At 39.0% G+C, this 15,664-nt stretch overlaps 1 protein-coding gene across 2 annotated transcripts in view; it reads left to right on the forward strand.

Moving 5' to 3' along the window:
* The window catches only part of CERS6 (ceramide synthase 6), a 314,828-nt gene that overhangs the window by 221,636 nt on the left and 77,528 nt on the right, over positions 1-15,664 (forward strand). For both annotated transcript variants that reach the window (XM_015066922.3, XM_015066923.3), the window contains exon 5: positions 14,331-14,381. In XM_015066922.3, coding sequence (XP_014922408.1) covers positions 14,331-14,381 — 51 coding nt within the window. The remainder of the gene's footprint in view (positions 1-14,330; positions 14,382-15,664) is intronic.

A 15,664-nucleotide genomic window follows, 5' to 3' on the forward strand; every position in this document is an offset into this window, starting at 1 on the left:
CTCAGGTCATGATCTTATGGTTCATGAGTTTGAGCCCCGCGTCGGGCTCTGTGACGAAAGCTCAGAGCCTGGTGCTTGCTTGGGATTCTGCATCTCCCTCTCTCTCTGCTCCTCCCTTGCTCGTGCTCTCTCTCTGTCTTTCAAAAAAAAACGTTAAAAAAATTAAAAAAAAAGTTTTTGTTTTTATTAGTACTATCAATATTTATTAGGAATTAAAACATAAAATTTGAACACATTTATTAATTAAAAAAAATTTTTTTAACGTTTATTATTGAGAGACACAGAGAGACAGAGCATGAGCTTGGGAGGGGCAGAGAGAGGAGGAGACACAGAATATGAAGCAGGCTCCAGGCTCCGAGCTGTCAGCACAGAGCCTGATGCGGGGCTTCAACTCACAAACCCTGAGATCGTGACCTAAGCCAAAGTCGGACGCTTAACTGACTGAGCACCCAAGCATCCTAAACTAATTTATTAATTTATTTAAAAATAAAAATAATAAATCATTGCATGATAACATAAATAAAATTTTAAGAAAAATAACTATATATTCTAAAGTAAAAATTAGAGATTTTTGCAGTCCTCTCTAATACACGGTTTAGTAGAAGAGAGGTATCTCATCCCTGCTTCTACATTTGATCTATTTTGATGTGTTTTTTCCTTTGGTGAAGTATTTGAAAAAATATCTGGGCCTTGCAAAGTTATGTGATTGGGAAAGGCAGAAGTATCTCAATAGTGTTTTTCAAAAAACCTGTAGATCTATTACACCAAAACTCAGCCAGAATGTCAGTGAACTTTTTATACTTGATTACATTAGTGTCCATTGGTCTGTCTTTCCTTTTTACCCACATATGATCATTTAACACAATCCATTGCTCATTTGGAAATTATTGGTTCACGGAGTTATGTAGATCTTACAAATGTTGACATGTCATTGTAAGTACCAAAATTTTTTTAATGTTTCCACTGATGTCAGAACCTTTTAACTAATGGTAATCTGTTAGGCATACAATAGCCTATACTAAATGTACTAATACCAAAATACTGATATTTGCTTAAAAGCTTGAATTTTGGGGCGCCTGGGTGGTTCAGTCGGTTGAGTGTCCGACTTCGGCTCAGGTCATGATCTCACACTACGTGAGTTCGAGCCCCGTGTCGGGCTCTGTGCTGACCGCTCGGAGCCTGGAGCCTGTTTCAGATTCTGTGTCTCCCTCTCTCTCTGACCCTCCCCCGTTCATGCTTTATCTCTCTCTGTCTCAAAAATAAATAAACGTTAAAAAATTTTTTAAAAAAAGCTTGAATTTTATCATTGGCAGCAAACACTGTCATTCGATTTTCTTTAAGCAACAGGCTCACTGTGTTCATTTTCAAGAAAATGTCTACAAATGCTCGTCAGAATAAAGTCTGTGTGAGAAACATAAACAGCCAAGTTTTCATTCACATTTCATTCAGTTCATTGTTTTTCATGTTTTCTCCACCTTCATATTATTGTTTCTCTCTGTCCTGAATAAATGTTAACGATAGGAGCGAGAAGACTCTTTTATACATGGTAATTACACTTTTATTCCCAGGCCTCCACTCCTGGTGGCAGCGAGTAGTCTCTAAGCAGGTATGTGGCACCAGTGGGCTGTGTGAATCCTTGTGAGGAAGCCACAGAATTCTAACCTTTTATTAGTTGCTAATTGGAACGACAGTATGCAGCCAAACTGTTTGGAGTAATTTCATGTTTTCACAGGATAAGAAATGAAGACCCTCTCCATGTATCCAGATGTGCCCATTAAAGGATCTTACAGTAGAGTTCTCCCCTTTCTCTCTCTTCTGTGGCTCCAGCTCCCACTTTTGTTCTCTTTCTTCCTATTTGGCAAAACTGTATCTTACTCATAAAAACCAGCTTTTTCGAGTTGAAAATATTATGCAGGGAGATGAATGAATCATACTCAGCCAGGGTATGGTAGAGAGAAGCTTGAATTCTGGTCCTCTGCCACAGTGATCTGTCCTCTTTACAGCATTTGTGAGGTTTACGATCGGCATCTCACACAACAATGGATGAAATGACAGATGGGTCTAAGCATTGTGTGGACATCAAGAAGGGGCCCGTAATCACAAGTTTACTTTCTCATCACTTGCTTCTTTCTGCTGATCCACATTGCTCTTAGTTATAAGTGATATCCTATATCCTGTTGCCTTCTGTGTGCTTATAACTCTCCTTAGAAGTTGACAGTTGGTTAGGAAAAATCAATACCAAAGAACATAAAACCACAGGGACACATAAGAGGCACTTTTTAAACATTGAGAGCCAATTTACAGACTATATACTTTTCAAGGAATCTGGAGTTCATTGGAGAGGAGACCCGCAAAAGTCTACACAAAATGATCTCTGGAGGTAGAAGGCCAGTGAACTAGCGCCTAATATAGATGGATGAGGAAGCAGCAGGACAGAGGGGTGGAGCTGGCATGTCAGACAAAGTGCCTGAATAGCTAAGGCACAGAGACAGGAATCAGTGGAATACATACAGCGAGATGCTTGGCTTGGGGAGAGCAGGGGATGCTTATTGAGAAGAGTGGGCTTAACCTTGCTGGGTCACTGTGGACAGCCCACCCACCAGGAGCATGAACAGCCAGGCAGAGACGTTTCATCTTCTCAGTTGCAAATGAGCAGGAGGCTTTTAAGATTTTTGTTTTAATCCTCTGGAGAATAATGCAAGCAAAGGAATGATTAGGAAAAATGATGCTGGAAATATGACATGGTTCCTAAAGGATAAGGAAGGCCATACTCTTCCTTCCATCTCCTGACTATCTACTGCTTATCTCTCTGACTTCAACTACTCTGGTATCTCCTAGTGGAAGTGTCCTCTCCCACCTCACCCTCTGAGACTGGACTAGATGTCTTCTTTTAAAAAAAAATCATTTATTTATTTTTATTTACTTATTTTTGAGAGAGAGAGAGAGAGAGAGTGAGAGAGAGGGAACGAATGGGGGAGGGGCAGAGAGAGGGGGTCAGAGGATCCGAAGCAGGCTCTGTGCTGACGCCTGAGAGCCCAACGCAGGGCTTGAACTCAGGAACTGTGAGTCTTTTTATGTACTACTCCTCTGCATCTTGTGTTTACCACTGCTGTAGCCTGTCATAATTATTTTGTTTATCCAGGAGATGGTAATTTCCTTGAGAATGGAGAACTTGTCTTCATGCCTAGCAGAATGCCTGCTTCATGGTAACCACTCATTAAATACTTAAAAGAGTAAGTAAGTGAGGAGGGCGCAATAATATTAGCACAAAGATAATAGGCCAGAGGCAAATTGGTTTAGAAGTGGTAAGGAAGAGGATGATGGGGATCTTCAGACTGGGAGTAGGTGGGTAAGTAGCAAAGTGATTGATCATCACGGTAATGAATGCAATGTTTATTCTATATTATTTGCTCTTCTCATTATTTTCCTCATTCTACTTTCTCTTATTTGAGAATTTATAATTAAATTATTAATAATTTGTTTATACTCAAAATATCACTGTCACATGTAAATACTCTGAAGGCACTTATTTCATATACTAGGTTTTAGTTTCAAGTTAATTGGAATTACTGTATAATTTGAGAATGGTAATATATTTCTATGCTGCTATTATTTGTAAATATAGAGCAAAAAGTGTGCTCTATATTTTTTTTTCTTAATGAGACCTATTAAAAGTACATGGATTTGAGTGGCTCCTGGGTGGCTCAGTCAGTTAAGCATCCTACTCTTGATTTCAGTTCAGGTCATGATCTTTTGGTTCCTGAGTTCGAGTCCCACATCAGGCTCTGCACTGACAGTGTGGAACCTGCTTTGGAGTTCTCTCCCTGTCTTCCTCTTTTTCTCTCTCTCTCTCTTAAAATAGATAAACTTTAAAAAAAGAAGCAAATGGACTTGGTTACTTTTCATTATTCAAATAAGACCTGTTCATTGCAGAAAAATTATAGCTACAATTATGTAATTTAATACTGATATACAAACATTAAAAACAAAAGTAAAAATTATCTGAGATAATCATTTCTCAGAAGTAATCAGTAAGTAATTTTGGTAAATATCCTGCCAGACATATTGCATGTATATATGTGTGTGTTTGTGTCTCTGTGTCTAAATATATATCTACTTTAAGCATAAGGTATACTATATATTCTGCTTGTAATCTAATTTTAACTTCAAATATGAATGCCTCTTACATTCCCTTAGCCCACCTGATATAGCACAGCTGTGGTACACAGTTCCATCCCCCCCCCCCATTACAGTGTTCCTTGCAAGCTGTGCCTTATCTTCTCTGCTTTCTCCAAACCTGCAAAGGTCTTTTAGACACAGGCAGCTACAACCTAGAAATATGAGGGAATTAATACTGAAAGCTCAAGCAGTGGGGCATGAGAGTTGGTGGATACATGTCCCAGTCCCCAGCCCCCTCAGTTGGGACAGTTATGAGATATGTGCTACGTACATTGTGCTGACATTCCCAGTGGAACTGAGATGCAGTTGACTGTAGCTGTAAGTTATATGCCTGAACGCCATATTGGATGTTCTCTGTCATCTATCTCACCTTCTCTATTTGCCCAGTTCTGTTTTCTGGGATAACCTTTTAGACAGCCCCCACCCACATCCTCATCTTGCTCTGTTCCCACACAATCCCTACCAAGACCATACCAGCCTCGTATTATTGGACTATTGGGTTTATTTCAATTTCACATTTCTAGAAAAAAGAATTATAATGGATATCCATGTACAAGTGCCTTTAATATGGATCTAACTATTTTTTTCAATAAAAGTTGAGTCAAAGAATATGCTGATTTTAAAGACCAAATTACTTTTTAGGAAAGTTATTCCTATTTTTAAAGTGTTAGTTTCCTTATATACTGCTGACTCCTGGGTGTTAACTTCTTTAAATATTGTTCAGACTTCAGTAAAAATATTCTGTCTGTTTCTGGCCTGTAATTTTTATACATGTTTTTAGTCACATATTTTTGTTTAATATGTTGCCTGTTTATATATTCTCCTTAATTTTCCCATTAATTATTTAAATACTTTAATCAATTTTTATGGGTTCTTTATATGTTAAGATACTAATTCTTTGCTGTATGTTATAAATTGTTTCTCTGAGTTATCTTTTGACTGATTTTGTGCTTCTTGGTAGCTACTCTCATTGGCCGCATTCCCAAACTGTACACTGGCCTGAGCATCTCTCTGCCACTCTGTGGACATTTCCATCTAGATCTTTCCACCTCATTTTCTTTCATTCTTCCTTCATCTGGATTTCCTTCTTGATTTCTTTCCCTTACCTGGAATTAATCAGTCCATTCTGCTTTGCAGTGATTCTCACTGGGTGTAAGGGAGAGATCCATAACCAAATCCATGGGATAGATGGCCCTTTTTAAGCTTCCTATTCCCCACTCTTGAGAAGTACAGCCATGGTTACTGTAGGATGTGTGTGGAGTCTCTCAGCTGACAAGAGGCAGAAAAAGTTGAGAACTACTGGCTGGAAGAATTAAGAAGGCATGGAAATGCTACCTGTATTGCTCTTCTCTTTGTTTCTATGATTAAACCCTCACGGAGATCCTATGACCTCAGGTCTGGTCTCCAAGGAAATCCTTCTGTTTATGTATGCCCGGCAGATCTGCAAATTACTTTCTAAATTGATTGCTGAATGTGCTGAAGACACATGGTTGACCAGGTCTTGAAGACCAGCATCTTTTTTAAAGCCGATCAATACAAAAGGCTGCTATCTTTATATAATGACATGAGGTCAATTCCAAATTACATTTGCACATCACAAGAGCTTTCAAAGCTAATGCAGATGCCAGGGGCCTTTATGAAGGGGTCACCACTCTGCTTTGCAAATTTATAGCCACATATATACTGACCCAGGAAAGGAGGAAAGAGTTCATCTTGCATTCTGGGGAGCACCCTTCCTAGACTGTTCACCACTGACCAGCAGCACCTTCATGCTGAAATACTTCTGGCTTCATTCTTTTCATTTCAGATTTATTTATCAGCGTTTATACTCACAGAGTAGGAAATATTTCTTTGTACTCTGAGTTATTTTACAATGTGTATTAAGTTAAAACTGTAGCTTATCATTTTGAATAGATTTGATTTTATATTCACTTACATCATACAATTGTTCAAAAAAGATTTATAATATTTTATAATAACATTATTAATATAGATATTAATATCAAAGCTACACATAAAAGGAAAAATAAGCAAAGATGTTAAGAGATGATCACAGTTGCTATGACTGAGCTTTAGAATTAGATCTCAGCCTCCCCAAATCAAAGTCCAAAGATAACAATTGGATAATATAATTCTTATTTGGTAAGAGGAAACATGCTAAGCATTCACAGAGAGGAAGTATTTTTTCCCCTTGGACTAAATTTTAAAGGAACAATGTCGTGGAACTTTTACATTCAAATTATGGTGACTTAGTGGTAACCTTTCTCCTATAAATTCATTACAGACATGTAAGCACTTTTCTCATGTTTGTTTCTTACAATAAATCCTCAGGATAAGCCAAAGTTATAAGGTTTAAGTGTCACTCAGTTAAAAGTGTTTTCAGGGTAGTTTCAGTATACTTCAGAAACCTAGGATTCTGTTATTTTATTTTTATTTTTTAATTTTTTTAATGTTTATTTTTGAGAGAGTGAGAGACAGAGTATGAGCGGGAAAGGGGCAGAGAGAGAGAGGGAGACAGAATCTGAAGCAGGCTCCAGGCTCTGAGCTGTCAGCACAGAGCCTGACGTGGGACTTGAACCCATGAACCATAAGATCGTGACCTGAGCTGAAGTCGGAAGCTTAACTGGCTGAGCCACCCAGGTGCTCCTAGGTTTCTGGCATTTTAAAACACAATCAAGCCTTTGTGTATCTGATACTTACTATCCAGAGGCCAGCATGTCTCTTAGACTATATTCCTTGACTGTTAGTTGTCTCAGCTGGGCTTTGTGAAAGCCATTTAGAAGTTTGGATGGAAAGAGTGAAAAGATGAAATTTTGCCTCTAAGATGCTGTCTTTGGGTGAAGACCCACACACACATTTCTCATCTTTGATGAAGCAACAAAATCTCTTTAATACTTTGTGTGATTCATGTTCATTTGTTAGATCAGAATAGTTCTGAATTAAAATAAGCTGCTATTCATTCAACTACAGGTACCTACTGGTTCCTGGGGAAAGTGTGTGTGTGTGTGTGTGTGTGTGTGTGTGTGTGTGTGTGTGTGTGTTTACGTTAACCATTTAACACTTGCCTGGTTAACCAGGTATTCTTTTCTCTGGTCTTTTGCTTCAAACTCCAGTGTTCCTTTAGGCTTATAGTGACATGATAAGCATGAGTGATATGAGGTAGCCTACCTGCCTTGATTTTTTTTTTTAAATTTCAGTTATTTTTCAGAGCAGTTTTTTGTTCAGAATAAGACTGAGGAACAGATCCAGAGATTTCCATCTACCCCTGGCCCCACACATGCATAATCTGTCCCATGATCTCCTCCCACAGCAGTCCATGTATTCTAATTGATCAACCTACACAGACACATCATAATCACCCAAAGTCCATAGTTTACATTAGGGTTCACTCTTAGGGTTGCCTATTCTATGAGCTTGGACAAAGCCTCCTTGATTTTTGAGGATTCATCCATCCTCATGATAGCATGGAAACTGAAAAGTAGATTTGGTGGGTTTTTTAAAACTATTATTTTCAAGGAATATGTCAAATGGAAATTTAAAAAAATTTTTTAATGCTTATTTATTTTTGAGAGGGAGAGAGAGAGAGAGAGAGAGAGAGAGAGCGAGCACGAGCGGTGGAGGGGCAAAGAGAGAGAGACACAGAATCCAAAGCAGGCTCCAGGCTCTGAGCTGGCATCACAGAGCCAGATGTGGGGCTCATACTCACAAACTGCGAGATCATGACCTGAGCCGAAGTCGGATGCTTAACTGACTGAGCCCCCCAGGCGCCCCTCAAATGGAACTTAAATAAATAAAATAAGATCAAACCTATCTTATTCCAGATGGTAAAGTAAAATTATCAGATCTGATCTATTTTTGTTAATTCTGTTCATGATGAAGCTTCTAAAGAACAGCTAATAAGAGACCTGATAAAAGAACATATTTCCTGACACTTCAAAGGCTTCTCTACTTTTCTCTTTAAAACAAACAAACAAACAAACAAACCATAGTTATATATAAGTCTCATGCATATGGTCAAAACGCAAATGTAGACTATAGGATGACTCCCCACAGCACTTTTGACCTCCATCCTGGTGCTGGGGTTAGGTTTGCTCAGGGAAAGAAGAGTCACAGACGTCTCCCGTGGGACACCGTGTTATTGATGGATGCACTTGCCACAGAGTTGTGTCTCAAGTGATGCATATGGGAGCAGATGTGTGTAATATAATGAAAAATCCCATTATACAGTATGGTTTAGACTCAGAGTGTTAGAAGTCATTTCTTATCCACAACATTATGGTCTACCTGAGTTTTATTCAGATGTTTTGTAAGTCTTCTTAAATTGAAATCAGTTGATGTGGAGTTTAATAGCTATGAAGCACGTTTATTAAAAATTGTCTTAAGATGCTGTGTTAACTCTGGCTGTCATAACAGAATACCACAGATTGGGTAACTTCAATAATAGGTATTGATTTCCAATGCTTCTGGAGGCTGGAAGTTCCAGATTGAGGTCTGGCAGGGTTAGGTTTCTGGTGAGGGCTCTCTTTCTGACTTGCCTGTCTTCCCAATGGCCATCTTCTCACTGCTATCGTCACATAGCCTTTCTTCTGAGAATGTGGGGAGAGAGAGAAGGAGAAGAGGAGGAGGAGAAAGAGTGAGATCTCACTTCGTCTTATAAGGCCTCCACTCCTTTCAGTATAGGATTATGATCTTATCCTCATGATCTCATTCAACCTTAATTACCTCTTAAAGGCCCTATCTCCAGATACAGTCACCTTGGATATGAATTTGGGCGGGGCGGGGGGGGGGGGGCGCGTCGGGAACACAGTTCAGTTCATAGCAGATTCCAAAACAAAAAATTGACATAATTTCTGTTGGGGATAAAAAAAAAAAAAGGCAGGGAGTATGCCTGAGGAATCTTGTCAGTGATTGATAAACACGGAGCTCTTTTTGAAAAATGAGAGGCCCGATTACCCATCTTTACATATGGGTTCTTTTGTTGCTTAAGCAGGATTTGAAGGTCTTCTCTAACCCTGAAATTCAGTTTTGTAATGTAAAAACTCATTTTTGGTAATCAATTCCAAATGCCCTTAGTGTTTCTCTTTCTTTACCCGTTCTTTGTACCCAAGATACCAACTGCAAGGAAGGTAAAGTGGAAGGATCTAGCTGGCCTGGGTTTGAATCTAAGTTTTTCTACTCATCAGCTGTGTAGTCTTCAATTAATTATGGTACCTTTTTGAGCTTGCTTATTTGTCTATAAAATAATTAAAGAGACTTGCCTTGATGCATATATTAGTGAGAAGAGAGGCTATGCTAGTATATGTATGTATGTGTGTGTATATATTTTTTAAAGACAACCCAGTAGGTTAGATATGAGAAAAATGATAGAAATTTGTTCATCTCCCACATACAATCCAGAGGTAAGCAGACTGGGGCTGGTAGGAGACCTCTAACACCAACCTCAACAGAAACAGATTTCAGGGTCCCAGGTGACCGCTCCAATTTTCATGTTCTCCCTCCAATAGGAGTGGAGAAAGGGTGAGAGGAACACATTCCCTTGAACTTTTAGGGGCACCATCCTGAAGTGGCACATGTAAATTCTGGTCATATCCCTCCCACCAGAGCTTAGATATGTGGTTCTATCCAAGAGGGAGGTTGGTTGAGAAGTAATGTCTCTAGCTAAATTTTGTTTCACTGGCAATTTCTGCCTCAAAGGGTTATTATAAACATTAGGAATAATCCATTAATTGATTCATCAAACATTAATTGTGGAATATTGGAACAAAGGGCTAAGCAGGGTGCCTTGCACATGGTAAATACCAGGAAGATGGTGTCACCTTCTTTCAAATGTGGTCCAAGGCCCATTAGCATCTGCACTGCCTGGAAGCTTGTTAAAAATGTAGAATCTTAGCCCCAGGCCAGACCTACTGAATCAGAACCTGCATTAACAGTTTGAAAAGCTCCATGCCAGCATGTTGTCTCTTAGGATATCCTGCTGGCTGTGTTGCTCTGACACTTGCAGTGTTGTTGTGAGAATTAAATAAGGTAATATATATAAAGTACTTTGGAATCTGTGAAGTGTTTCATAACATTATTTAAGTGTATGTGTGTGACATGGAAGAATGCGAATCTCAAGGTATTGGAATGACAAGATGGGAAAATCCTTGGGTTTTTAGACTCTCCAGGCTTGACAACATGAGTTGATATTGTGAGGCCATGTGAAAAAGGCTTATCTGTTTCTGGAAAATGTGCTTAAATTGCCATGCACTGTTCTAAGCACAGAACTTATTATTTAGGAAGATGCTAGGCCTACCATTCTAAACCTAGGGTTTTCGGTGTGTTATTTTTAAATTACCAGTGTTCCTGACATCTGAATATTTCAGCTTTTTATGTTTTGAATTATGTTGTTATCCTTTAATTCATGTGATGGAATATACAAATTTTGATATCAAATTAATGTTTAAATGATTCTGAAAAAGACACCTAGAAATGTAGAAAATGGAAAAATTGATAAAAGAAAATGAATTTTAAAGAAAATATAGCTTCATGGTATCAATTCACATAGAAGGAATTACACCTAATATATTAAATTATAAGCAGCTAATTCAGATTCATACACTAGTGTTGAACTATAAAAAATTGGGAAAATCGCCTGCTCATGGACTTTAGTTTTCTAATCTGTAATTGAGAAAGATGACATTTGTGTTTGTTTTACCAGCCCCATAGGGTTGGGGAGGCCCATAAAATCTGAGATCCTAGAAAAATGTGGTATGCATACAGAAGGCGATACTCGTATCTAGTGTTGTCAAAGGGAGAGGTATAGGTGAACGTGCATCAATGTGAAAGAACTTATTATTAAAATGCTTGGGGGACGCCTGGGGGAGGCGGCTCAGTCTGGTAAACGTCCAGCTTCAGCTCAGGTTATGATCTCATGGTTCATGAGTTCGAGCCCCACGTAGGGCTTTGTGCTGACAGCTCAGAGCCTGGAGCCTGCTTTGGATTCTGTGTCTCCCTCTCTCTCTGCCCCTCCCAGCTTGCACTCTGTCTCTCTCTCTCTCTCTCAAAAATAAATAAACATTAACAAAATTAAAAAAATAAAACAGTTAAAATGCTTGGAAAATAAGTTTGCAGGCTGAATTAGGGCCCTGGTAGTTTCATCGGATTCATGGTATGCAGGCCTATTGCTCCTGTTTCACCTGGGTGAAGGCCCACTGAGAGACAAAGACTCATCCAGTATATCTGCAGGTCAGTCAAGTTTTGGCACATAATGGAAACAGGTCTAGTTGTTATACATCCGATGCACACAGGGAGAAGTCTGCATGTTAGGAAAAAACCAGACAAGTCAAGAAACTCACAGATGAGGGAAAGCTCTAAAAAATGGCTGTTTCTAGGACACTTTGTTCTCCTGCCTGTGACAGGAAGGAGTGGCCACAGTGGAAGAGATTCCCACTGCATCTTTAGAGGCAAGCACGCGCATGCCCTGTTGCCTTGGGACTGATACATTCAAAAAAATGCTACAAGATTTGTCATAGGCCTTGTGTTTAATTCTGTATTCCTTTCATTAGCATTTAGTAAATGAACGTTGCACTGTCAGCTTTGGGTCCAGGTGCTGGGGGGATAAACATACCTTTCCCTCAGGGACTTTCAACTCATTATTGCGATACTATACAGCTTTATCAGAAAAAGGATAATAACCAACATTTGTACTATACTTTAAAATAGATCTTGCTATGTTATGCCCATTTAAAAATTATGTGTGTACGTGTGTTTAATTTATTAAAAATAAATCTATATTTATGTAGAAATACAGAAATATAGAAAAAAGACCAAAAGTGGGATGTACATGAAATGATAATAGTGATGAAAATACACATTATTTTTCATTGCTTTCTGTATTTTCTGTATCTTCCTCGATGGACATGTATTATTTATATAACCATATGACAACCACATATGAAACTTCTGAAGCTTCTAAAATATTTTTATACATGCTGTCTCATTTGATCTTCACAAGCACTCTGTGAGGTAGGTCAGTAATAAACATCAAGGTTATAGATGAGAGAAAATGGAGGAGACGGACAGGCATACAACTCAGACACCAGGATGTTACATGCAGTGAAGTTACATGATGTATACAGCACTGAACAGGTAGTCAATGGCAAGAGCAGGTGAAAGGAAGGCAAATTAGTAGTGTTTTAATGAAAGGAGATGGTTTGGTGCATAGAATGGCTTTTCACTTCAGTCTGGCTCCCTAAATAAAGGCCTGGTTCTGGTTTTTTATTAGACTCAGAGGCAGGGTGCACAGTAGTCACATTTGGGTCTAAGACCAGAGAGTCTGAGTTTGATTTCCAGCTCTGGGACTGCCTACCTATTTAATCTGGGCAGTTATTTACAGACTCAGGGCCTCACCGTACCTATGTTTAAAATGAAACAAATACTACTAGCTACTGTAAGAACAAAATTAGTTCATATGTGAGAACCTTGAAAAGTGTATGGAATGGGGACCCCTGGGTGGTTCAGTCAGTGAAGCATCCAACTCGATTTTAGCTCAGGTTATGATCTCGTGGTTCATGGGATTAAGGCCTGTGTTGGGTTCTGTGCTGACAGTGCGAGCCTGCTTAGGATTCTCTCTCTTCCTCTCTCTGCCCCTCTCCCACTCATGCTCCCTCTCTCTCTCAAAATTAACGTTAAAAAATATATTGAAAATAAATAAATAAAAAGCTCTTTGAAACAAGTATAATGGGACAGTCTCGAGCTAAATAACTTTTTTAATTTGTTAAATAAATAACAGACCACAGAGGAAAAACCCTAAAAAAATAAATGTGTGGATGCAGGGATGACTGAACAAGTATTAGTTGCTGTCTTCATCATCATCATCATCATCTTCATTCATGCAGAGCTGATGCGGATGATGATAGGGTGACAGTATCTATGGCTTTCAGGGAGACAAGTACATCATCCTACTGTAGACAGCAGCAACTTTCAATCTTATAGGATCTGGGACAAGGTAAGGAAAGAGGTCAGGTCAGTACAAATATATCTCACATTAATCTTTCAATGACAGTATTATCATTTTGAGATGCATAAACATGGATTGAGTTAAGGATAGATTATGTTTCTTAAGAAACATACAGATGTATATTAAATGTATGTAGATGTATGCCGCAAAATGCTGATAGCTTGGGTTAAGAATGCAGAAAAATTATAAAGTTAATACAAAAAATATGAGAAAGTTTGTGCTGGTATTATCGGATTGTTCTGCAGCCTGTGTAAATCTATACCAGTCTCTCCCTGCTTACTATAAATGTTTGGAATATGTGTACACTTAGATGTTCTCTTTGATTTTACAGTGTTGTAAACCAAGTGATTGCTGTCAAATTAAGAATGATTGTTTTGTCTTTAAAAGACCTTGACCATGAACTGGGAGGTGGAGTGTGTTGTGAGGGTTAATTCCCTCAGGCCTGGAATTAGTCTGAGCTGTTCTGCTGAAATAAGTATCCCTGGCTGTTACTTAACCACTGGTCATCAAAGCACGAAACGATTGATTGATAATGTTGCTTTGTAACATTGGTTGGAGGAGTTTCAGGGTAGTTTGCACCAACTGTCAGCATTGTTTATTGATAAGAGTGAGATTGATGATTTGCATCTGGTCTGGGTGAGACTTCTAAAGGGCTCTGCTGTGGAGGCTGGTTGCATAGTAGGAAGGTGGCTATGTAACCAAAATACAAAAAGCACCAGTGGGGATTCCATCCCAGAAATACTACCAGTTGAGTTTAGAAGATTACCCAGAGAGACTGTATAATGGAATATTAACTGCTTTAATATCCTAATCCTAGGGGTACTTAGGTGGCTCAGTCAGTTTAACATCTGACTCCTGATTTTGGCTCAGGTCATGATCTCACGGTTGCAATTCCCTCTCCTTCTCTCTCTGCCCTTTCCCCACTTGCACACGCTCTCCCCCTCTCTCTCTCCCTCTCTCTCTTTCTCAAAATAAATAAATAAACATTAAAAAATTTTTAAAAAGAACTTAATTCATTTATTTTTTTTTAAAAGTCCTAATTCTAGTTAAGTCCTTCAGTTCTCATACAGGTCGATTATTGAAATCCCAAAATACTGGGGGCAATCTTGCTTCATTTCCAAAACATGTGAAATGTGTTTGTCATTTTTTTCAGAGCCCCTGGTTGTGGAATACAAGGCACTGTTGGTACAACTACCCCTATCAGGTAAGGAGACATTGCTGACTGGGTCTTCACACACACAGAGTATCTCCCTTATGTCAGGTTCATGGTTTTAGGCCCCAGCAGGCTGGGCAGCCACTTTACTTTTTAGCCCCTTGCCCTTGCTCCTGCTGCTTGATGCCAGACTTAGCCTAGTTAAGGGAAGCAGTTTGTTTTCTCAGTGAAGTTCAGAATCAGAGCTCAGTTGCTTTAGCAAATGGAATAAGCTGGAAGGTGCATTTGCTGGAGAGTGAGATACAATCGATTCAATAGTTGGGCGATTCTTGCTTCTAACAGCTGATCTTCTAATTACTGTGGAGGGCCTGAAGACCTGACACCAGCAAGGGTCCGTCTGGACAGCAAGTGGGCAAAGTGTGGGGCTGCAGCAGACAAGCAGAGTTCAGGCCACTTTGCGGCTTAAGAGCAGCCTCTAAATATGTAAATCAAACACCATTTCCTTGAGCATAGAAAAATTGGCTTGTATCATTACACTAAACTTAAAACCATCGCCAAAACTGAAATTTTACCCCATCGCTAAAATTATACCCCAGAAAAGGAGCATTTCAGATCTCTGCTCCCTACATACCCTTGCCTCTGTCCATGAATTCAATAAGATTAGCATGTGTTGTGGTCCTCAGATCAGTTACTATTTGAATATCATAGAGCTGGGTCTTTTCTAGTTTAATTGGAATATGTTATATAAGAGAATCAAATACAACTAGATATTTTGATGATAAAGTGACATACATTCGGATAAGCAACTTGGATTTTTGACTTTGGTTCTTTGGGCTGTCTTCTTAGAGGCATTTGGTCTTTTTGGTGTGCATAAAGTTAATGGGAAGCAAGCATGCTCTGTAATCGTCCCTGTTACACGCAATGTTGCAACAGGAGCTAGGGACCAGTGTTGGAAACTTCTTGGGCTAGTTCATGCTAGGGACACATTGAAATGGAATTTGAGTTTGCATTTCCATCTCTTTTATGGGGTACATCCATATTAGAAAAGCATGTAAGCAAGCAATACGACATGGTTAGAGAAAGCTGAGCATTCTAGGGCTTTCTGATGGAGACTGAAGTCAACATCAAAACTTACTGTCCACAGTTGTAATTCTCAGGCTCCACTGCTATTTTACTACCTTAAATACTTGGGATATTGTCATTACACCTCTGGTTGTGTCCTGTATTGGTATACTGAGTGGAAAAATCCATATACATCTAGGATTCTATTTATAAAAGTATTCAAAGCCTTCTAGAAACCTTAACTTGAATGTTCATGTGGCAGCTGCTCTAAT

This window comes from Acinonyx jubatus, chromosome C1 (genome assembly GCF_027475565.1).
Source record: "Acinonyx jubatus isolate Ajub_Pintada_27869175 chromosome C1, VMU_Ajub_asm_v1.0, whole genome shotgun sequence".
In the NCBI taxonomy this organism is placed as follows: domain Eukaryota; kingdom Metazoa; phylum Chordata; class Mammalia; order Carnivora; family Felidae; genus Acinonyx; species Acinonyx jubatus.